The sequence below is a fragment of the Nymphaea colorata genome, chromosome 14 (assembly GCF_008831285.2).
Source record: "Nymphaea colorata isolate Beijing-Zhang1983 chromosome 14, ASM883128v2, whole genome shotgun sequence".
Classification (NCBI taxonomy): Eukaryota; Viridiplantae; Streptophyta; class Magnoliopsida; order Nymphaeales; family Nymphaeaceae; genus Nymphaea; species Nymphaea colorata.
Window position 1 is genome coordinate 1,927,850 of NC_045151.1, and position 24,157 is coordinate 1,952,006.

General features: G+C 38.4%; 2 protein-coding genes across 2 annotated transcripts; one reads left to right on the plus strand and one right to left on the minus strand.

Moving 5' to 3' along the window:
- The first annotated feature begins 367 nt into the window (after positions 1-367).
- On the plus strand, positions 368-16,374 carry LOC116267427 (methyl-CpG-binding domain-containing protein 11). Its single transcript, XM_031649135.2, has 2 exons — positions 368-716; positions 15,300-16,374. The coding sequence occupies exons 1-2, from the start codon at positions 588-590 to the stop codon at positions 16,164-16,166; spliced, it is 996 nt and encodes a 331-aa protein (XP_031504995.1). The 5' UTR covers positions 368-587; the 3' UTR covers positions 16,167-16,374.
- Positions 16,375-16,510: 136 nt separating this feature from the next.
- LOC116267428 (thylakoid lumenal 16.5 kDa protein, chloroplastic) lies at positions 16,511-19,976 on the minus strand. Its single transcript, XM_031649136.2, has 4 exons — positions 19,509-19,976; positions 17,155-17,294; positions 16,942-17,014; positions 16,511-16,832 (listed from the first exon to the last, which is right to left on the minus strand). The coding sequence occupies exons 1-4, from the start codon at positions 19,846-19,848 to the stop codon at positions 16,723-16,725; spliced, it is 663 nt and encodes a 220-aa protein (XP_031504996.1). The 5' UTR covers positions 19,849-19,976; the 3' UTR covers positions 16,511-16,722.
- Positions 19,977-24,157: the final 4,181 nt, after the last annotated feature.

Genomic DNA, 24,157 nt, shown 5'->3' on the forward strand with positions numbered 1-24,157 from the left:
AAAATCGAGAAAGTGAAAGAGAGGAGAGCAGGTTTCTTAAAAATTACCCAGGCGGCGGCCACCTGGCAACAGCTCGTGCCACGTGTCCCAATGGCAAGAGGGCGCGTTGGAAGGAAGAGAGGCAAGAGGTGTTCCGGCCTTCCTTCTTCCTACAAGTATCCTCACTCCCCGTTTTTAAAAAACTCTTTGTTTTTCGTTTTTAACGTTATTTTCAAAATTTAAAGGTAGGTATGGAAATGGACCGTACCGCTTTCACCGAGACGGTCAGATCTGATAAAAAAATGGATGAATGAATGCTGCTGCGTCATCTTCCTGCGATGATGACGACGAGACGGGTGCGGTAGGGATTTTCAAACTGTAGAAAGAGGAGGAAGGCGCAGAAGGTAAAGGACGAAACCTAGATTAGATTTTCAGAGGGGCCTTTTGGGGAGGACGGAAGATTTTTCCTTGGTTTTCTTTTCAATTATTTTAGGTGGGGGAAAACCCAAAATAAATCCGTCCGAGGGCGGAGCGGGAAGCATTTCGTACCCTCTTTGTCTCCCTATCTGAGTCTGAGCGCGTGCGGGTCGTTCGGGAGAATTCGGCAAATGGCGGAGAACCAGGAGGAGCTGGTGAACGCTGGAGAAGGTGGAGGAGGAGCGGCGGACGTGGCTGGGAAGCAGGAGCAGGAGGTCGTCTCCGTGGACCTACCTGCCCCTTCCGGCTGGAAGAAGAAGGTGACGAGCGAAAACCTCTTTCCCTTCTTTCACTTTGTCGTCCCACCCTTCCTCTTTCTCTATCTCCCTGCGTGTGTTGTGTTCTTTGACTGCACTTTCTTCCCTTTTGAAAATGGACGATTTTTGCTCTTTCTTGCTTGCTTTTGCGGAATTCGTATGGGCGGTGCTATTTCTTACCTCATGGTTAGGTTTCTCTACGCGACGTCGTCCTCTTCTTCCCTTTCTTGCTACCAATTGCTGATTCTGGTGTACGAATAGTTCGTGCGTTTGGTTTTTACCTAACTTAAAGTTCAGCATCAGCCCCCACTTTCTTGTCCATTTGTGCCTCTGAAGCTGGCGAATTTCTAGTTGGCCTCGTTTTCTTCGGCCGTGGGGCACAGTTCAAAATTCGGGTTGACCTCGATTTTCCCCTCCTGGAACAATTTAAATTCTAGTTGGTTTCGATTTCTTCCTCCGCGGGAACTGTGTTTCTTCCCCGTCCTGTTCGGTGCTCTAGCATCCCATGGATATCAGTTGGAGAGGCGGTGCTCTTAAATGTTTTCCTTGTGTTCGATGAGCTTGTACGAAGTGCCCGATTTTGTTGACCGGCTCTTGTGGAACAGCAAGTGACGTTCGCTGGCATCTGGAGATGTCTGTAGCGGCGTTTCTTTTGTTCCTTGTCACCTAGAGTCTCTTAGAGATCGAATAGAAACGCTGCTTGTGTGGGAACTACAATAGGTACATTTTATTTGCTCGAAACCTTGCTGTAAACAACTTAAGTTACTACTCACTTGAACGTATTTACGAATTAATGTGCTGAATTTTTGCATTTAAGTGGGTGTCGATTTTTCTCTTTGTGCCTCCAGGTTTAGTGACTAAGTTAATGTGCTCTTGATGCATTCATTGGCCGACTTTGAATATCTTGTGCCTTGCTGGTAAGAATTATATCTTTTATGCTGGTAAGAAGAAGTATTTGACCATTAGTATGCGTTGGGTAACCACAACAAGTAAAAAATGCATGAACTAGGAATCTGCCACCTGGTGGAAAACCTTAGTTGAAGATCTAGGGAAGTTACACGTATAGAGGGAAGTTTTTGATTCAATTTCGGCACCCAATATATAGTACATTTTATTTCCAAAAGTCTCTAAATGGTAATTTCAGGTAAATACCGCAACAATTTCAAAACATCACAAGAAATTTGCAACATTATTGCAATAATATCATAACCAGTTTTTCCTAAACCTTTCTTAGTGTATTTTAACTTTTAACTGTACACTTTCTAATTTTTGTTTCTTTTACTATTAATTTTTATGAATATTTTTCAATATGTTTGTGAGAAAATTAGTGAAAAAGTGAATAACTTCATAAAATTTCTGTTATCCAGACATTTTTCATTTTTTTTTTTGCTTCAAAAGAAGACCTAAAGATATTTCTTGGGTAAATTGCCAAGAATGATTTGTGGACCTTCTGCAGTGAACCTGAAATAAGTGCTGTCAATAGAAGAAGAAAGTTAGAAGCAAAGAAATGGGATCCCCTTGTCTGAGGTGAGGGAGAAACTCCTGATTACTTGGGGTTTTAAGAGTGATTAATAACAGAGAAAAGACATAAATTCCCTACCAGGGTCCCCTATATATGATGGATCAAGGGAGACCGAGATTTTGAGTAACCCTACCTGCAACATTAATCAAACTCAATGGTAACATGAAACTTCTAAAAGGATAAATTAAAAAATGTGAAACATGCATATCTATCAACATATGGTGATCATAATGTGAAGATCGTTAATAATATGTAAAAAGTTTTTTTTAATACTTTGTAAAATATAAATTATTGTTGCTATATACATGTGTGTAACGAGGCTTTCTTCATAGGATTCTATGTCTGAGTAACTCTACCTGCAATGCGCTAATCAAACTCAATGACAGCAGAAACTAGAAATATTTAAGATATGGATATCTATCAACATTGTCACAAAAAACCTGTCTTTTTAAGAAAAAAAACCCATTTTATGCGTTAAAAAGAGATAAAAAAACCTGTCTTTTTTGCAAAAATCCAAAATGAAAAAACATGACACTAAACATGAAAACAATACGTTTTTCATGTTTCCTTGGTATTTTTTTGCATTTTTTTGTTTCTAAATTTTATTTTCTTAGTTTTTCATTTTATTTTTAGGATTTCTTTTTTATTTTTTTTTAAGTTGCTGAGATTTTCTATTTTGCAAGATTATACTTGAGAAAAGTCTTGTCGTTTAAAGCCCGTAACAATATTTGTAGCAATGTTATCAACATCTTGGGACCAGAAATTTAAGATCATTTATAATATAACATATGAAACAAGATTTTTTAACTTTATAAATTATAATATATATATTGACTGTTGTTATGTGCACATGTGGTTGCTTATTTGAATGAGTGTGACTTGTATGCAGCTGTGTGTGTATTCCAGGTGTTGATAGTTGCAGTTTGGTGTTGTTAATGAGGGCTTAGGATTGAATGTGGCTGTGCACTTATCTCTTGAATGGACATCCTTTTGACATTGTAAGCAAGGGTTGGTTAGAAGGATTTTGGTCCTTCTTTATCTATGTGGATAGATAATGAAAGTGAAACCTTACAACTGTCCGAATTATGCAGGGTACTACATAATGCAGGAATAGGTTTATATGTGTCTGAATGTCACCAAATCAATCACAGTATCTATGCGGGTTTCTGTTGTATTTTTCTCCACATGGACTAGTGTGGGCAACATTGGTTAATGTGCTGGACATAAGCTAAGTGGACATATAGAAGGTGACTTCTTGGTGCTGGTTCCTTATTTATTGCATATGAGTATCGCTGCCCTATTACAATGCCAAAAGAAGGCAAAAAGCAAAATTGACCTAAGTCACATGGGTGCATACAGGTTCGGATATGGGTATGGAGATGTGGGTATGGGTACGGCAACTTGAAAAAAATGTGGGTATGGGGTACATCAGGGTATATATATTTATATATGAAATATAATATAAAAATGAAAATGAAAACAACATTTAAATAAATAAGTAATATAAATAAAATAGTACATGTTAATGACCATTAATTCAAAACAAAATGAAAATTGAGTAGTAAAAAAAAAATCAAGTAAACTAAGTAGCCTAGATCAGTTTCGATCCAAAAATATGTAGGCATGTCTAAGGCTCTAAGCATACTCATATATATCGTTCTTGAGTTTTAAAAGGTGAGGCTTTTCTCGGGTATAATACAGCGAGATCTTTCTTTTCGGGAAGAAAACTGTAAATTTTAAAAAATTAACAAAAATTTCTAAAATTAGACAAAAATAGGAAAATGAGAAACTAATAAGATGATTGCAGCAATCAGATTGGGTAGTATACGCTCATTTAGGGATTTTTGAAATAATTCTGAAACCTAGAATGTTAGCTGCAGCAGTAATCATAGAAACACTAACGAACGATGGGGACTGAACAAGCCAAAAGAAGAGAATGCTTATGTTGGAAAGAATGTGCAGAAAACTTATTTCAGATAGATGTTCTAGGCTTGCAGCATATGTATGGCGAGATTTTCCAGCAACCAGTGGCTCTGGTGGGGATGGTTGACCGCTCTGGCATGATCTTCCAGCATAACTCCAAATCCAAACCCTAAGACGAGGACTCTTCCTACTGAAGCGTTTTCTTCTTCTCTAAAAACCCTAAACAACTCGTCTCCTCCAAAGTCCAAAGAAGTCTAGGTTTTCTTTGTTTCCTTTTTGACATTAAATTTTTTTCATTTTACTGCCATGCCACCATTGAGAAAATAACCCAAACGTAGCAAAAAAAGGCACAAAAAATCACCTTTTTTGCGGTTTTTCATTTTACTATTTTTTAAATAAAAGACATGATATTTTGACGTTTTTTTCATATAAAATGTTTTTTGCGTTTTTATCACGCCTTTTTTAAAAAAGAAGCGATATACGTGACTATGTGTCTAAGTATCCGTTTTGCCATGTCAGTTTGGTGAGACAAGTGTAGGCAATGTGACTTGGAAATTGACATTGTTGAAAAGCTTGTTTTCTATTAGAAGCTTTTGATAAAATATGAATCCGTTGTATGCATGAACAAGGAGGGGAAGATGCTAAATGACCTATATTGTATAACAGAAACAATCTATTACATTTTCTTCTAATGTGGAGATACAGAAATAAAAATGATACGAAGATTGACTTGTGGCAATTGAAATTTTACTATTGTGATCTTATGTAAGGCAACACAAGATAAGTTCAACATGTAAAATCTCAACACATTTGGCAGATTACTAAGTTTTGGGGTCTTGGCAGTATGCATCTTGTTTTGATCATTACAATGGATGAAATTTGAAACTGATGTTGTTAAAACTTAAAAGCATTAGATGGTGCATAGGCAGTTGGTAGTGCCTAGGGCTTAGGGGCACATTCGCTGGACTAGGCGCTTTAAGTGGTAAACCTGAAACAAGAAAAGGAAAATATAGAAACTAATAAAATGCATGCTAAAGCAGAGAGGCAACAAGAGCTGTTACACAAGCTGTTCAAAAATGAATTTAGATCTTCTAATATTATATTTGGTGAATAGTTTAATGAAGGAAAAATTCTAAAGTAGCCAGAATTGAATGTAGAAGCTGCAAATGTTGGAACTTGGAATCATATATGATGATGAACCTTTCATTGCATCCCTGTGATAATCTAATGTAGAATGGTGGCTTTCTGTTTTGTGGACTTTCATGTCACTCCATGTTCTGTCTTGATTTTATTCACGGTAATTTACTTAAGTGCTATATTTTGCTTGGTTCTATAACCTTCATAATTATAATTTCTTTTCATTGGAATGTACTGATTCTTCTATCATTGTTGATCTTACATTTTCAAAGTGGCAAATGGAGACTGATAGAAATGAATATATGTGGTTAGACAAGATAAAAGTGATACTAGCAAATGATTGAAATTAGCAGTACTAATTGAGTTGTAGTAACAGTTGTATTATTTATTACTCTGTTGTATTGGTTGCAACTTGCGAGCTATCTTTTGGGATTGGATTTCTAGATGGCATCTTCTTTCTCTTTCTTTTCTTCTATTCTTTGGGTTCAATAAAAGGAAAAATTTGAGGGAATCCAGATTTTTGGTGTAGTTTAGTTGGTGTTTGGAAAACAAATTGCTCATGAATCAAATGAATAGACCATTTTTTGATCTCAAACGTGGAAAATTTTCCTTGATGAATCAACTGGATTTTATTTAGCTTCAAGTGAGTGTACACCTGTATGCAGTACAAATGTGCACACAAACACAAATTAACATATTTACAAATAAGTGAATATATGCAAGTACGTACATGTGTAAATTATTTGGCCTCCATTGAATGTGCTGAAATATTGAGTTGAAAGTTGGTTGTGCAAGTTATGAACTCCATCCAGATGTGTTGAATACTTTGAGTATTGTCTGTTTTCCAAGAGGTCACTACCTTAAGTCATACTTCTGCGATATAAAACAATGTGATTATGTTGGTGAATCTCGAGATGGGCAAGGCCTTTTTGAAGTGGTTGGTGAAGATCAGGTATACATGTGGCCTTATGTTAGATGAAGGATTTGAAAATTTCTGTCACAAATACAGGTGGTGCATATATCAACCTCACATGTACTTTTTTGTCAACTATTTAAAAATTCATGATTGCAAATATCTCCAATATTTTGAAATATCCAAACAGTATTGCCATTTTGAAGCCAGCCAATAACATCAGCAAAATATCCAGAAATTCTCAAAGTATCATGACGAAAATGGTCTGATATTATTGTGACATTTTCTTCAGATATTCCCATTTTCTCCAAGTCTTCCACAAAAATGCATTTCTTAAGCATGTGAATTTTTTCGTGTTGTTTTTTTGGGGAACTGATTCAAAAAGATTTTCTGCAGTGATATTGGTGACTATAATTTAAAATTCTATTTCTCATATCTCAAAATTATTTTCATGGCAGTATCATTGTGATAATGTTACAATTTCAATTCTCTTTTCCGTATCTTTCTTATTTGTTTATAAAATTTTGTGTTATTTCTTCTATTATAGTCTTCTGTAAATATTTGATGGTTATCCAAACACAATTTTTCTTATATACCTTTTAGATCTTAACGCAGTTATTTTCACAAGATTTGTCTACATGACCTGTATTTTGACAGGTCTTCCAGGACTGATGAGTGATGATTATGTTGGTAAAAGCCTTCAGGTCTTGCATTTGCTGGATGAAGCCCATATTGCTTTACTTTGAGAATATGATTTTTCTGTCACAATTTCTAGTCTTCCTTCTATGTGGTGGCAGCAGCATTAATGGAGGTAACTTTGGTTACAGTAGTTGAAAAGAAAGAGGAATGCATATGCTGGCCATAAAAAAAGTAATTATTTCGTTGCTTAAGAGAATTTTATTAAGGAATACAATTTGCTCAAGCTGGCCGCAAATGGCTTTTGCATAGCCCAAGCTTATGGTCTTGATGCAAGAAGGAGGTACGATAACAGTGGTGCCGAAGAAGAAGCCATAGACGATTCTAGCTGATCTGACTAAAACTATGGTCTATAACTGCACGTTATTGGAGAAACTTCATAAGGCAATGTCTGCATGAGCTCTGACCATGGATTTCATGACTGGAGCCAAATGTCAACCACACATGAAGTGGTGTCTATGTCTAGATGTTATTATGAAAATTATGATACATGGAGCATCTGAAGGAATCAACCAATTTCAAGTTTTCAACTCTCAGCTGTAGTATAAATTGGAAAATTTGGTTGAATCTGTTGTCGTCCTGGATGATTTTGCCATTATATTCCCCTAATTATATGTTGTTGATAGTCGAGCTGACAAGGCATTATAGGCATTTCAGGTAACCTTCCCTTGTTTCAGATGGAGGTAGTGTTGCTATTATGTCAGGAAGTAAATGAAGCACCATATTACCCACCACCTTGGAGTTACGGTTGTTAACTCTCTCTCTATATATATGTGTAAGCTTCAAAATTCTTTTGAACGTGCTTCACACCAGTGTCTGCACCTGCATCCGTAGTCGATAGGCTCCATAGTTGCACCCGTGTGACATAGCAAGGAAGGTTGTAAATCGCGTGACCATTCTAAAGGAACTAAATACAGTGTCTATGTGGCACATGGGTGCACCACCTGCATGGCTGTGATACAAATGTGAGTTCCTACAAGCAAGCGTGAAATGGGTGTGGCTAACTTGAGAAGAAGAAAAAAAAGAATTAAGAGGAACAAGAAGAACAAGGAAAACTTGCTGAAGGGAAGGGCATGATCAGGAGAAATAGTGAGTGGTATTACCGTATTAGTACTAGGTTTTTTTTTTTTTTTTTTTTTTCTTATAAACCTTTTCCTTCCTAAAATTTGCAAACAATATCTTTTACAATTTATAAAATGTCTTTTTTACAATTGAAAAACCTTTTATTCATAAAATACAATTTATAATTTGTTCAATTTTTTAAAAATGTGTGTCTGTGCGTTGCATCCTATACTCATGTGACATAGGTTTTTTTAGATAACTCGTAGATGAGAAAGTTGCTGTAATGTATGATAATAAAAATTTGAGAATTTGTCCCTTTTTGATGATGAGGATGATCTCTTACCCCGAAGCCTTATGAAGACAGCACCAGGGAAACTTGGTCAAGAAAATGGTATAATTGGGACCACTGTCACATATATCAGTTATATTTTCAAAATATTGAAATGAAGCCAAAGCCAAGTTAAATGAAAAAAAACATGGGAGTTTTCGTTAATAATGCGCCAAAAAAATTTGGATATTATTGCAATATTTAAGAAATGCTTTTTAATATATTTCTTTAACTTTTTAGTAATTAATTTTCTTTTATAACGTTTTTGTAGAAAGTTAAGTGAAAGCTCTTAATTTCATAATCTTTTATATAATTTTTTTATTTTGAGTCCCTAACATTTTCCCGAGAGACAAACTTTCCATTTAATACATGAGAAAAGCCTCACTTATAAACCTGAGAATGATATTTTGGACAATGGTTGTCACTTGATTTGGGGACATCCCCTCTTCCAATCTGCTCACCACCTGTGGGAGTTAAAACTTCGGAAACTCTTAAGAGGCTAAATAACAATACCATTTTTGACGTAAATACATAGAATATAAAGTTTAAATCCTCCCAAATAGAGGATTCAAATCATGGCTTATTCATAAAGAGGATTTTTAATGAAATGAAACTAGTTTGTGAGATCATATGATATTAATTATGATTATTAGAATGGCAACTTTATTTGTCCTGTTTTTAGGATGAGCTTCTAATTGGGTAGCTCTTGGAGGTGCATTAGCACATGTGCAATTCAAAGAAAAAGTAATCATGAAACAGTTTCATAGTATTTATGGAAACTCATGGCTTATTTCTATCAATGCGGGTAGGTATATTCACCAAAGCATGAGGAGGGTTCAAGAAAACTGCCGTACTTATAAGGTAAGGATGAAAACCCAATTAGTGGGTAGGCATACACACCAAAAACGTGAAAAGGGTTGAAGAGAGCTGTCATATTTATAGGGATGAGAAGGAATATTTTGTTGTTCTGGTTTAACGAGACAGAGAAGTTGATTCATGGGAGGGCCTAAAATGAAGGATGTGGGTAAGGATATTCCAAAGAAACCTGCCATATATGTAAGCTAAATTCGCTAATCAGGAAAGCTGCTATTTGTTATTCTGCTTTAGTGACATACGGAAGCTTTTCCCTGGCAGGGTTTCAAACGGAGGACTTGGGTGAGGATATTCCCATGGGTACAGATTGTCAAATGGTGGATGAGATCAAAATACCACGTCAAAATATTTTACAGTCATATTGAAAAAATTGAACATGGAGTTGCGCTCCCTGGTAGAGGCACATTGTTACCTAAACACAATGCTTTTTGTGGAGGTTGAAGTGCTATTGAAGGATCCTGAGATATTGGATGTATGCTCCAAATGGTCTAAAATGCATTGACCCCAGAAGGTGCGAAGCCAGTTTGGAGAGACCATTTCTTATTTTGCGGTGGAGCTATTTATAAGTCCGCTCTTTATAAGTGAAGACATCGTATATGCAGTCACTTGACTTGGTAACTTTTTGCACTCTCTCATGACTAAGCATGTGGAGATAGAAAAGACTAAAGAGAATTATGAGACGTTAAAATCAATGTCATGTATAGACTTTTCTATTGAGCAAACGGACCATAGAAGCTAGTTGATCTGCAATAGGATATTCCAATGCTGATTAGATAGGAATGCATATAAGTGGAAGCATGTTTCTTGCATTTTATATTCTTGGCAAAGGAATTCAATGTCTAGAAATTTAAGAGTGAAGTACAATAATGTAATATGGCAAAGGAGCACAGTGCTTTCTCCAGCATAAGGAGAATAGAGTAATCTGGTGTGAAGCAAAATATGGTGGCATCCAACAAAATATTTGTCAAATATTTCACAATAATGTTGGAAGTGGAAGTATATAGAGTGATTGCATGTTTGACGATCAAATTTGATGGTGTGTTTGTTAGAATATCTGTAAATACATATATATTTACCATAGTTACATAAAACACATTTGAAAAAAACCGTTTATACTTTAAAAATATGTCAGCCATATAAAACTGCAAAAAGAACAGTCTTTCAACCGGTTGTATGGCCAAGAATGACCTTAAAGATGGCTATTGACCAGCTCCCAGTGGCTAGATCCAGCCATTGGGAGCTGGCTGGACAGGGTTCTGGCAACATCTAGTTTCCTCTTCATTTGGAATGTTAGTCCTTGCCATGTTGTGTATGCTTGTTCGAGGAGTTGTGTGTGTGTGTGTGTGTGTGTATGGTAGTGTCGCCGTACTCAAATTTTTTGAAAGTGCTCCGCACCTGTTCCCGTACCCCCACCTGTGTGACAGAGGCGATAAGTTTTAGCAAGGTCTGGATTGTGGACAGTGTGATGGTTAGATCTTCTAGAGATTCAAATAATAAAGAAGAGTACGATCTTCCAATTTTGGGGAAAGATGTGTTTACTCATAATCAATGAAGAGTATAGTCTACCTCTTGGATCCGTGAAGACTGTTCATGGTAATTCTAAGGCTTGGTCTCGAGACTAAAATTTGTAGTAGGACAGGTAAACAGGAAACTGTGTGGTAGACATACATTGAGGAGGAAGGAAGAGGTTGTGCAGAAGGATCGAGTACGAACCCTAAAGAGGGTATTCTCGACCTTCTTCTACTAACTTCTCAAGAATGATGAACTATTCTTTCCATTAGGCTCATATACCGAAGACGAGGTATGCAAAACCACTCTATGGCAAATTAAGGACAACTGCTATGCAGCCAATTGAGATGCAGCTGGAGGGTGTGTAAAAACTTCAATTGCGAAGCACTTTTTCTATGACTGTTGCGTTTTCCTTTTACCACATGTGCTCTCACGAGCCATTCTTTTACAATGAAATGGAAACCATAAGCAAATTATGAATTTGAAGTCATTTGATAGTAATAAAAAAAACACCTTTGTTTTTTTCTATTACTGTTTCAGTTGTTTTAATAACTGAAGCCCCAAACAGGATTCAGTGCATGGTCTTGTGGTGCCTAATGTCTCCTACTAGTACATATTAATTCGCACAGAAGGGCTATGAACCAGTGCAGAAGATGGTTAAGACTTAAGAGTCAGATTGCCATTAATTCTGTCAAAATTTTTTAGTTGTTGGGCAATTCCTAACCATTTTTGTGGTGGGATGTAAGCAATATGAAAGTAGGCACTAGAATTACATCTAGATGCAGGACAAGCGAATAGCATGTGTCTGGAAGAAGCGTAGCTGACTGCATGAAATACAGAAACCAGCAAGGTTACAAGAAGGGTTTACATGATTGTCCTAGTCCCCTCTTCTTGTTGACTATATTGTATCCCCATGGCTTCTCCTTCAAGTGCTATTTTGAGACAGTATGTGAGAGTAGGTTATTTTTTCAAGGATGTAATGCTGCTATCATCTTTTGCGCTTTCTTGTGGGGAAATTTCCTTTTTCATTACTGTTATTCAGCGCATGCTTATTTGTGGTAGATGTTGGCCAATAAATAGCCCTTGTCCCATCCTGTTGAACATTACCCACGTCCTCAACCTTCAAGAAGGAGCCACTTGGAAGGCAGTCCAATGTCCTTTTGGCTGTGGACAGCAAATCAATCTTCATGATTATCCTTCTTTCTTTGGACAAAATGATTATATTTGATCAAATGGTACAGTATCTGTATGAGAGATGTTTTAGTTGAGAAGTTATTGCCTTGAGTCAGATAAAACCTACTCATGGAAAATGTTATCACATTTTAAACCTTTTCAACGTGTGATGGGCATTGATAGGTTTATGACTCGTCTCCTTGAGATAGTTGTGCACAAGAAAGCTGTCTAGACCACGGTGGCCAACTATTGGAGCGGGAAGCTGGCCTCTAAAACTTGCATTCAATGAAGGAGTCAAATTTTGTGAACTAATAGGAAGTTGGAAGTGGACCACGAAGCGAACCAAAAGCAAAAAGGGAAGTGAATGGAAAGCAAAAAGAAAATCAGAAAGCAAGAAAATTTAACAGGGGGCATGTTTCCTCCAGAAAGTGCATCTTTTTATGGTGAGAATCTTACTTCTGCTTTCGGTGGAAGTGTGCTTCCTTTATATGAGAGTTCTCTTCCTTTGAGAGGGGAAGTAGTCTTCCTCTTTCAAAATCATGCTTCTCAAGATGTTTTTGAAGTGACTAGCTTCTTGCTTCCTATGTGGAGTTTCTGGTAACTCTGGTATAGACTTTTATGAGATCGCAACATTGTGCAAGAAGTGCTTCTGGAAATACTTTTCTGCTTGATTTATGGTTTGTAACTGGTATACTGAACGACTTCCTGATAACATATTTGCATGTGGCTCTCATATTGGAAATTTGTACATAGAGTAGATGATTGGATGTAGTGAGAGTGATCCTAAGCACCGAGTATGCAAGATTTGTAAGTTAAGGAGGCAATCTATCTCAAAACATGCATCATTTATTAATCTATTGTCCTAAACATGCACCGGATTATTTGAGAGTGTTGTCAATCAAGGTCCAGTTACAGAATAGAAATATATCCCCATTACCTCCTTATCTGTAGATGATTCTGCTATAGCAGGGAATAATGTGATATTTAGAACGAATTTCCTTCATGGGGGGTTCCATGCACAAGGAGCTTGGCTTAATGATGTTTTTCTTGGAGTGAAAGTTGACAACCAGATTGGGATGTAGTGAGAGTGATCCCTAAGCACCGAGTATGCAAGATTTGTAAGTTAAGGAGGCAATCTATCTCAAAACATGCATCATTTATTAATCTATTGTCCTAAACGTGCACCGGATTAAGCTGGAATTATGATGCCTTATGCAGTTATTACACTTGGAGGTGAATGGAGGGGTGTGAGGTCTGTGGTTGACCATGAATGTGGGAAGGTGATTGACACCTGGAAGGAAATCTCCTAAAATGCTCAAGCCCTCATATTCAGATTATGGTGAGGAAGTATGTTGAGCTTTAAAATTCAAAATGGTGCACATTCTTGTTTCACCTCTGAAATTGGACACTTACATCAATGAAGGGTTGATAAGATGTCCTAGTGGGAGAGGGCAATATTGAGCAGGCTTCGAGGAGACTGCATACTATAAATAAGGATCTGGCACCCAGCTCTGGTATGAAGGAAATTTTTGTGGTGTAGAGGATATGGCCGAGACCAATCTGGGTTTTCACCAGGTAACTGCTTTTAGTTTGCGGGATACATCTTCCCATGTTTTGCTTCTTGGTGGATGCCATCTTTATAAGAAAGCAATGAAGAGTATCAATCACCCGTTTTATAATTTGAAATGACAATCATGTCAGGTTAGATATGTTAAGGATTTTCAATTAAGAGTCCCTTGCTTGTTGGTGGAGAAAAATAACATTTTGGTGGTTTCCCACGATAGATAGAAATGATTAAGATTTATCGGAGATATTTTCTGTCATCTAGGTAAGAAAATTTGGTCTTCTGAGGGTAAGGTACCTTTATGAGATGCCTCATGTTATTTCAGGTTAGATTAAGAGTTCCACCTGGAATTTTGTACATAGGTAGGAGTCTTTAACCAAACAAAAACAATTTATCATTGTTGGTGAATGCACCGAGGCCTAGTTGTACCTGGGAACTGCCTGGAGCTAATGAAATGATTATCTTAGTTTTATCAATTCAATGCAGTGTAATGGATGCAGCACGTAACCTTCTCCAAGTTGGCTGTGCTATAACAAGAACTTCATTTCCCGAAACAGCTATGTTGGGGATCAGGTGTAGACTTGTACATCAGAAACAACACCATTCAAGTCCATCTGAAAATCAAAGGTGGTTGCAGCCATTAAAGCAGCTTCAGGAAGGTAGAGGCCAACAAAGTCCCCATCTTTGCAGATTATTTCCTGCCTTGGAGCTTTTCATTTATTTAACTGATAATAGCATTATTTCTTAGTGTAGTTTGAACTTTGTAGGATTCTGATTTCGTGTGCTAGGACGGGGTTTTATTTTACTGTAAGAATTCTCTGTGAGTTGTTAATAATGCAGTATGACCACAGGAAAAGAAACCAGTGTGATGGCCTATGAACCAGAAAGGATGCAGCACATACTATTCATATAGTTTCCTGTTAAGGATGGGACAGAAGGGAGATGACAGGACCTGATTGGAGCTTCAATGCGAGACGACTAAATGAATGATTTCAAAACCACCATTTTGGATATGAAAATTGACACGACTGAGAAAGTCTTCGGTCTCCAGTTCCTTGTACTGTAAAACAAACATGACTTGTGCAATCACACGCACCGACATTGTTGAAAATGATGATAGGATTAGAAACACCATGGTCTTCTTTCACGTGTAATCAAAACCATATGTTAATGAATTCCTGTTCCCGAAAATGCTTTTCATTTTGGTTCCATTCCAATTACTAGAATGAGAGAAGGCGCTGTACACTAAAAATAGGACAAACTGTTCTGCACAGCTAATTGACCTTCATATTTTGAAAGAGTAACGAAGCATGGCTGAGGATACACAAAAGTGTTTTCTTATTAAATGAATATGAATTAAATGTCTAATAATGAGGTGGAAGTCATTCGGTATGAAGCCAAAAATTGAATTGCGCGTGATCTTGGGTATATTGTTTTTGTCCTTTGGGAGTAAGTTTAGTTGTTACATGCGTATTTTAGAAAAGAAATGATTGGACCGAAAGTATGGCCTTGTGGGCTCTAAGAGCCTTTCTAACAAAACCTTGGCTGGTAGCTCCAGTCGTTACCAACCACTCAGCAGATTTAATGTTGAAACATATTATATTTTGTTTGTAAATATGAAAGAAAACAGTTGTTACAACTTCATGCATTAGGATGGGTTCGTGCCAAAAATCATTTTGCTGAGATGCTGTACTATCGTTTGCTATTTCTTTTCCCTTTTGAGTATTAAACGTCATGTGAATCGCCATCAGTGCCATGCATGTTAGTTGGAGAATACTCTAATATGCACCATTATGCATCATGATTAATAATGCGATTTCTTTTTCATTACTTTAGTATTGGTCAGTTTTATTGACATAGAAACTGCAACTTTCTTTTTCCAACAGTTTGTTCCCAAAACAGGAGGAACTCCAAAAAAGAACGAGATCATCTTCATATCACCGAATGGGGAGGAGATCAGGAACAAGAAGCAGCTGGATCAGTACCTTAAATCACATCCAGGAGGCCCAGCTGCCACTGAATTCGATTGGGGTACCGGTGAAACACCTAGGAGGTCTGCAAGGATAAGTGAAAAAGCAAAGGCAGCTGGGCCGCCAGAAGAGGAACCAAAGAAGAAGAGAAGCAGGAAATCAACAGGTTCAAAAGCCGACAAAGAGGTTCACGTTGAACCAGAATCAGCCCCTGCAAAAACAGAAAGTGGTAATGAAGAAGTAATGCATGATGCAGTGGAAGAGGAGAAGGTTAATGACACCGGGAAGGCCGAGGAGAATAAGGAGCAGCAGGAGGGAGAAGGAAAGCCAGAACCAGAGGAATCTAAAGAAAAGGAGACTACAATAGTTGAGAAGGAAGAAAAGACAGAAGAAGTTGCACCTAGTGAGAAGATTCCAGATGTAAAACAGGAAGGTGTTAGTGAGAGTATGCAGAAACAAGACCCTGTTGAGAAAATCACTGATGCAGGAGACGCAGGTGACAGTGCGCACATACAAGAACGTGATCCTGCTTTCGAAAAGGAGTCTGCAAAGGTGGAAGAGAATGGCAGCGTACAGCCGGGACCTGAAGCTGCAGCCTCGGAGATCAAGAAAGATGATAAAATAGAGCCAGGGGATGACAGAGATCTGAATGAACTACCCCACTCGACAAACAAAGAGGTGGAGAACAGCAGCCACGATGGTCAAGAAGCTGAGCATAAGGTTCGTGTGTTGGGACGTACAGATGCGCAGCAACCTCCTGTGCCACCACCAGTGAGCTGCTGAGCGCTTTGTTGTAGGCTTCAATCTTTTCTTTTTCCGCTTGGGATGACTGTAATTCTAGTCTGTTTCGACCATTGTGATTGCTGCTCCTAAACTTGTTTCATGGAGCAGCTTTCTGGAATACTTGGGTCCTTGTGTGTAGAATTAGAGTTTACGTGATCCAACACTAATATGTAACGTAGTTACTGAATCATGACCCTGTTTATCTGTATGCATCCTTTCCATGTCCGTGTTTTTATGGTTCCGTATAGATAGTAACATGTATGGGGATGTGAGCGCATTAATATCCAAATGCTAGTCCCATCAGTTCTACTTTTCACACTGAGAACCTTGGATGATACATTCCGTGAACAAAATCTTTTTTTATTATCTTCTTAGAAAAAGAAATGTATCAGTATGTGGTAGAGTCAACAACCCAGAATCCAACCAAGATGAACAATGTTTGTTAGAACTGATGGACCAAAATCCAACCAACGGTATTATCGTGTAGGGTGCTCGTTGCTGAACCGACAAGCTGGGTTCCCGCTGATTTGGTCCAGACTCCAGAGCCTTCCGTTCTTTACAGTCCTTTCAGTTGCGCCGCCAAGCCAGTTGAAGAGGTCCACTTTTCTAAGGCCGTAGCGGATGACACGAATGCTATCTTCGATGAGTTGACGTCCTGCTTGGCCACTGATCTCCTCATCAGGGAAACCAAAAGAAAAAAATGCGTATTGAGATCTGATAATCAGGTTGATTATAAATTTATAGTTGCTGTCCTGTGGCCATTTGAAGAGATTACCTGATGATATGAGCGATGCCAATGAAGCGTAGAAGGTATCCACGAGACCCTTTTCCTCCGAACTAGAGCTCAACTGCTCGGACAAAAAAAAGTTAATATTCTGGATGCTGATACATTTGGCACAGATCAGTGTTAAGCTGCTGGAACAGAAAAGAAGTATCCCATTGCTCTTGTGCAACTGAAACAAAACGCTGCAAGAGTAAATCTGTTCACCTTGTTGAAAGCTGCACTGACATTTTTGACCCAGTCACTTTCAGTGTTGGGGCCAAGAACAGCACCTGCTGCAGAGAGATCATTGTTTTCAATGGCTTGGCCAACTTTGCTCAGCTTGTACACAAGTTCCTGCAAGTAAACTGCAAATAGAAAGAGCATGTCATTGTACAGTGGGTTGGTTGACAGATATACATCCCATATACTCGTTTGAGTTGCAACAAATATAAAAGATTTCAATTTCTTGAGAATGTAACGGCCACCTAAAGCTAAGCAGGGAAGGGAACTGCAATTTGCAACAGTATAAACCAAGCAATGCCAATATAGCTGCTCAAATAAAGCCGCACAAAACAGACCATGAAAATTGAAAAGGAAAGCATTTACTGAATATGTGCATTGTCTTGGTGCTGATGGTCGTATTATAATAGCCAACAGTTTCATTTCTTGAGTTATTTTACTAAGAAAATTGTGCTTTTGTGTTTTCTAACTCCTACTTTTCATGGAGGGCAGAATCTCTGCCTGCCTGATAGTGTGTTTGTGTATCAAATGCACGTACTGCTTGTAGTATTCTTCCAAACAAAATCAGATTCAGAGTGGCAGAGTGGGGACTGAAGGGCACTTGAGTCCGCAACCCAAGTCTAGTGTGGGCTGCATGTAATTTTTGAGCCATCACAATATAAGAGTCGTCACAATGATATTTTTGATGGGCTGGTGAGAGCAGTGGCTCACGCCAGCCCACACACAGCTCTGCTAATGACTAAGGCTCTGTTTAAGAGTAGGAAGCGGGATGGAGATGATAATAGAGGAAGAAGTAGAGCTGCCAGCAACATATCCTAATAGAAATAATTGGAAGTGACAAATACTGCTCCCGTCTGTCAAAATTCTTATCTACCAAATTCATGCTTCGAAACAACTAGAAAAATAAACTGCAGCGGAATAAACACATTAAATGCTCATTATCAATCTCCTCAAAGCCTCATTTCCCTCACATTTAAGAATTTCAGAAAGGATACGTCACAACATCTTCCGCAAGAACAAAGCCAACGGTCACTTCAAAATAATTTTAGAAAATGGTCAGAATTGTAGACAACAAAGCAGACAGAAATGAAAAATTTATTGCAAACGTTTGCACCTCGGTTTGGCGATAAAAACTTAAAATTAAAAAACGGTACTTATTTCACGCTTTCCAATGCTAAAAGAGGTGATCGAACAAGCGAAAATACAAGTACATCCTCCTCCTGCAAAAAAATTTCCACCTTTTTTCGCTCCCGAAGACTGAAGACTAATCTGCAGACTCGTTAGAAAGGACACCGCTTAGGCTGGCTAAGTTTTTTAACCGCACGACCTTAGCAACCACACTAATTCTCTATCTTCCCCTACTTGGGTCGGTAGGTTCTCATCCTGTCATCTTCATGCTCTAGAAGAAGAAAGACCCGTTACAATCGTTCCCATTATACACAAAAAAGCACTGATGTAAAATAGAATGCTATTCATGACTAAGGATCTTAGTCAATAAATTCAACACCTTACTGACAAAAAAGAAAGATCGGGCATCCTTGGAGAGGAATTGCATATAATGGTCAATAGTCATCCTTCTCACAGTTCATTGCATAAGAATTCACGGTTATATCCCTGATTAAGCTGCCAAGTCATAACATACTTCAATTTCTAATCTACAGACCTGCGAAATCCATAAATATAAACCATTTCCCTTTTGGACTTAAAATAGACGCCAACCTGTTCGTGCCAAGAGATGCTACCAAGTACGGAATTCTTTCTTCCAACTTGAATGATTCACAAGCTGGGTTTAGACAGACTTCTAATTGGCAAGTTGCGTCAGACAGACCCTCGCCAATTCATGCATATTGCCTTCTTGACCTCCAACCTGGATAATTAGGAAGGGGGTTACTCCAAGGAGACGAGTTCCAAGTGTTCGATTCGCCAGGATGTTGAATCCTTTACTCCTTTAACTTGCATAGCTGGCAAGATGGAGTTAGAAACGCATCCACCAGTTCACCCTAAGAGGTACACGATCAGTACTGAATTCTTCTCTTCCCCAACTTCCGTAATTCAAAACGTGCAATCACGCGCAGAAGATGGCGTGAGGGGATCGAAGATGCAATTTTCGCAATATGCATTGAAGATGAAGATAATTTTTCCAACGTTTTCCAGTTAAATGATAGAATTTTGTGGCCAGTTTGTTCAGTTAGCGGACATGGGGATTCCGCCTACGGTCGATAAGAAGAATCAGATGATAGTCGGTGGTCTAGTCGAAATATACATGTAGGAAGAAGAGGATGAGCAGGAAAGGGGTGGTCTCTGTTCCAAGCACAAGTACATTTTCGTCATAATCTTACCTGTCTCATTCTTGGAGGAGTTGATGACGCCCTGCTTCTCCAGCCGCTTCTTTCTGTCCCGCTTAGCCTTCTCAAGGAGCTCCTCATCGTCGTCCGCTTCCAGAATCGCCGCCGAGGAGAAACCGGCAATGGAGAGAGTAAGGGAGGAGAAGGACAAGGAGAGGAGGGCGTGACGCCTGGAGACGCCATTGAGGAATGCGGGGCGTGTGGTGGTCGTCTCTGCTGATTCTGCGTCATGGTAGGCGGAGAGATACACAGGAGGAGAGGATGACGGGGCTACGGTTGTCCTCGGCAAAGAGGAGCAGACAGGGAAGGAAGAAGAGAAGGAAAACGCTGCCATTCTTGGTGGTCGATGGGCAGGGCCGAGTTCTGGATGAGGGGTGGAGTGGCCGTGGGATCACAAGTGTGTGACTCTGAACGGTGGATAAAAAAGAACGGAGGACCACCTTTAAGAGCCATGGTGGCGGCGACGATGGTGGTGGAGGTGCCCTTCTTTCTCATCAAATTAGAGTGCGGGCCAGAGGCCCAGAGCAAGCACCAAAACCATCGCCTCAAATTTGATCTATTTGGCTTTTCACTGTGGTTCGGAGGCAGCTCTGAGATCCCTTTTATGTCGGATCTACAGTGTAAACGAACAATAGATTTTACCATTATGATATGACACTGGTCAAGTTTACACCCCAAATAACTATTTTGTTGGATACCAAACTGTCGCATGAAAGCTTGCAAGTTATATATGAAGTTTCCTACCCTTAGCATGGTTTCAAATATTGAAGCTTGCAGTCCATGAGCCAGAATTTTGGTTCTCTGGCAACTTTAGGAGCAGGAGCTAATGTACTGCAATGCAAAAATCAACTGGGTGCATATGGGATTCAGGAACAAAGTGACCAAGACGGACATTGACCGGGTTGGAGTATATCTCAATCCCGAATTTATGATTCACATGTATGAATTTGTTGACTTGAGTTCAGTGTTTAATTATATAATGAGACCATTTATATATGTTTGAGATTTCAACTCAATTATGAAGGCTGAGGAGAAAATAGGGAAGGTCCCAATCCTCACATTCTGTAAAACTTTCTTTAGATTTGTGGCTGCCTACGCTTTAAAGGAGATCTATGACCTCCAGTGCAGGTACACTTGGTCGAACAATAGGGAAGGCCCAGACAATGTGATGAGCAGAGTAGACAGAGTTTTCCTTCGCTAAGACTAGATGGAAGTCGTTCAAAAGGATGTGAGTGTTTTAGCCTTGGACGCTCGTTATCAGATCATAATAGTCTGCTGCTTAATGCGTCTCCTAGGTGTAGAAAAAAGCCAGAAGTGCAGTCTTCAGATACTCTAAATCGTTGGGCAGAGATGGAGAGAGGCAAAAGAGGAAGTGACGCAGTTGGATCCTGACTCTGTCCTTAGGCTGATGGTTTCCAAACTCCTCCAAAGGTAACTCGGGTGTTTGGTCAAGAATAAAGTAACTAAAGCAATTTGAGATTTTTTTTGCATGAGATAACTAGTGAAAAGTGTAATCGTGATCACAATGTGCTAATTACGAAGCAAATTAGATATAGCTGACTAGTTAACTTCCGTTCGATTTTGATGTAGATAAGTTAATCAGTAGAATTATTGTGAAGAGAATGAGATCCATTTTATCCAAAGTATATAAGAGAGCTTTCTCTTAAGCCATAAAATGGTCTATGCACTTAGCAGCGTTGATGATCCAGTCAACTGGAGATTCCTTGCTAATGCCCTTCTCTTCCTGGGGTTTGGAGAGATCCACTTCCTGTGTGACCTCTGAATCCATGACACTCTTATTAAATGGGAGAGAAGGGACATGGTTTGCACCGACGCGAGGGCTGAGGCAGGAGGACCTACTTTCCCTCTACCTACTTTTATTAGTAATGGAAATGTTAATAAAGAGTATTGAAGCTAGCATCCAGAGGAACTACATGAAGACACTAAGTTGGGAGATGAGTTAGGGGTGTTGCTTCCATCTTATATGCCAACGATTTACTGTATTCTGCTGAAAGTGTCCTTAGACTGCAATGTATGCGGGACACCAATGATTTTCAGCCAAATTTAGGATGAGAATCAATTATTTGTCTAATTTTCAAAATGTTTATCTAGATTTGGGATTTGGGAAAGGTTCTTCAGTTTTTTACTCTTTGTGAGGAATGGGTTTGATTTGTTTCAGTTATAAGGCTGAGAGGAGGAAGCAAAAGGGGCAGATGAGGCTAGACCTTTAAAAGTGGTGGGTGCAGATGCTGGTATTTGAGTGAGTTTACTAATAGTTTCTTTTATCATGTTTTCTTTTTCTGGTGGTGAACATGTTGCTTGCTTCTTTGATACTTAATTTTTTCTATTGTTTTTCTTGAAATGTTGCAATACGAATAATATCCATCTTCTTCCATCTTTGTTCTTGATTTTCTTCATTTCATTTTTAGTTTTTTTTTGTTTGTTTGTTGGGCAAGACAATTCACAATTTTGCACCCAATGAGTTGGTGTCGAGTCGAGCCCGACTCGACCTTGAGCTCAGTGTTTAGGTGTTGAGCCAGCTCAAGCTCGACACTACTTGCTTTTACTCCTACCAATAATAATTTTATTTTGACATAATTAGAATGCAACCTTTAAGAAGAACGTCTATTCGTGTTTAACAATCCTACAATTTTTTGAATGATGTGAGCAGTTTGTTTAGACACAATAAAGATGTTTAGGTTGTAAAGTATTGACCAAAGTTCCGACAAAAATAGAGATGAAATTGTTGATGCATGTTGAATATGTACACACCAAGCATGTTCAAGTGTGCAAAACCAAATTATTTGATGATATAAACAATACATTTGAAATGATTGCACAAGAGGAAAGCATGTATAGTTACTAATTATGGGCCTATGCCAAGACATATAATATAGAAGGCAACATAATAAATGTGTGTGCAAAATGTTTGAATTTAGTAATATTCTGTTTTGGTGCACATTGGAACTGTCGTATTGGGGGAGATGCCTAAACAATATATGTTGCACATTTGGACCAAGAATGCTAAGAGCAAGTTACTGACATTTGCAGTGTTCCTAAGACGAGAAACTACTATGGATGTCTCATTGCATCTTGATATAAACTTTTTTCTACGATGTATTTGCATATTGCACTCTGAGGATTCAATTGACACATGTAATTGCTTCTTCCTATGTTATTGGTAAAACAAAGTGTCATACTTGTGAGGGGTTTTGGAACATGCCATTTCTTCTTCTACTATCATCAGTTAAGGAGTAGCATTGGTGAAAATTTCTAGCATGGGCAATCACGTCTTCTTGTGTCATTGGCAAAAAGAGAGCAATATCTGTGAGGGTTTCCAAGGTTTTCAGCATGGGCAACTGCCTCTTCTATAGTTGACCAAACAAAGGGGCAGTATTCATGAGGGTGTCTAGCAAGGGCAGCTGCCTCTTCTTCTAACTTCAGATAAATGAAGAGTAGTATTTGTGAGAATTTCTACCATTGGTCAAATGGTTATAAGGGTCTTTTTGGCATGACTTACCACTTCTTCATATGCCATTGGAGGCAATCATGAACAATTGATATTATGGCAAACAACATGCCTGTTGAAGAAGAAGATGAATCAAACATGAAAATGCACTATACAAGCAAGAAAGAGATTTCAAGCACTTCGTACAACAACTTGTTGTATATCTAATGGAAACCAATAAAGCTTCAACAACAACCCGCTATGTTGACTCCCCCTATCTTAAGCAAGCACTTCATACAAAGCCAAAAAATCAACATTCGAGATTTCAAGAGGTCATAGAAAGATTTGTACAAGACTACTGCTTCCTTTAATGGTAATACATAGCAATATTTGAAATATCTTGAGTATTTTCATTTAGTGTATTTACCACCTTGACCATCGTGTATTTGTGGCAACACAGAATCATGCCAACTATGTGCAAATAGCAAATTTGGTATTGTACATGCTAAACTTTGCCAACAAAGCCTTCAAAATGTACAAGTGGTTGAAGTTAGTGATGGGCTTAGTTTACAATTTGCACTATAAGGTGCATAAAACGATACATATTATAGGTCCATTGGAAAAGGCTAGGTTCTAATTATAATGTACAACTATTGCAAATACCTCTTGCAAAAACAAAGTAAGTGAAGGTGGATATTGGTAATTCAAATACCACTGATACAACTAATCCTCACATAGATGAATGGCTTTGATTATGGAGTATGTCTCATAGTGTGTATTGCAGGGCGAACGCATAAATTTCATCCAAAACGATGCCAGCAATTTGAGAACAATTGTGTGAGGAGGTGCACCACTTCATTCAAAAGCAACTTGACAAGAACAAATGAAATGGTGGATAGAGAATGCCTATATTTACAACAAATTGAAATTGTGTGTTAATATTTATCTGCATCTTTTGTTTGTATTTATGCGTGCTTGAAATTTTATGCATTTTTACTACTTCTCCACCTCATTTTTTTATGGCAAAAATGCATAAATGGATGCAAATTGTTAAGAAATCTCTAATGCATGAACCAAAATCTAATTGCTCGTTTGTTTTGCACAAAAGAACTATGCCATAGAATTTAAAAAGTTCTTTGAAAGCATATTTGGTAGTTTTGAACCACTAGATGATGTCAGCTTACTCTCTCCCAAC

Coding starts and splice junctions, on each gene's coding strand:
- LOC116267427 (XM_031649135.2), top strand. CDS start 588: ATGGCGGAGAACCAGGAGGAGCTGGTGAACGCTGGAGAAGGTGGAGGA. Junction 717..15,299: donor CTTCCGGCTGGAAGAAGAAG/GTGACGAGCGAA, acceptor TTTTTCCAACAG/TTTGTTCCCAAAACAGGAGG.
- LOC116267428 (XM_031649136.2), bottom strand. CDS start 19,848: ATGGCAGCGTTTTCCTTCTCTTCTTCCTTCCCTGTCTGCTCCTCTTTG. Junction 17,295..19,508: donor CTCCTCCAAGAATGAGACAG/GTAAGATTATGA, acceptor TTCTATTTGCAG/TTTACTTGCAGGAACTTGTG. Junction 16,833..16,941: donor GGCATCGCTCATATCATCAG/GTAATCTCTTCA, acceptor TGAGGAGATCAG/TGGCCAAGCAGGACGTCAAC.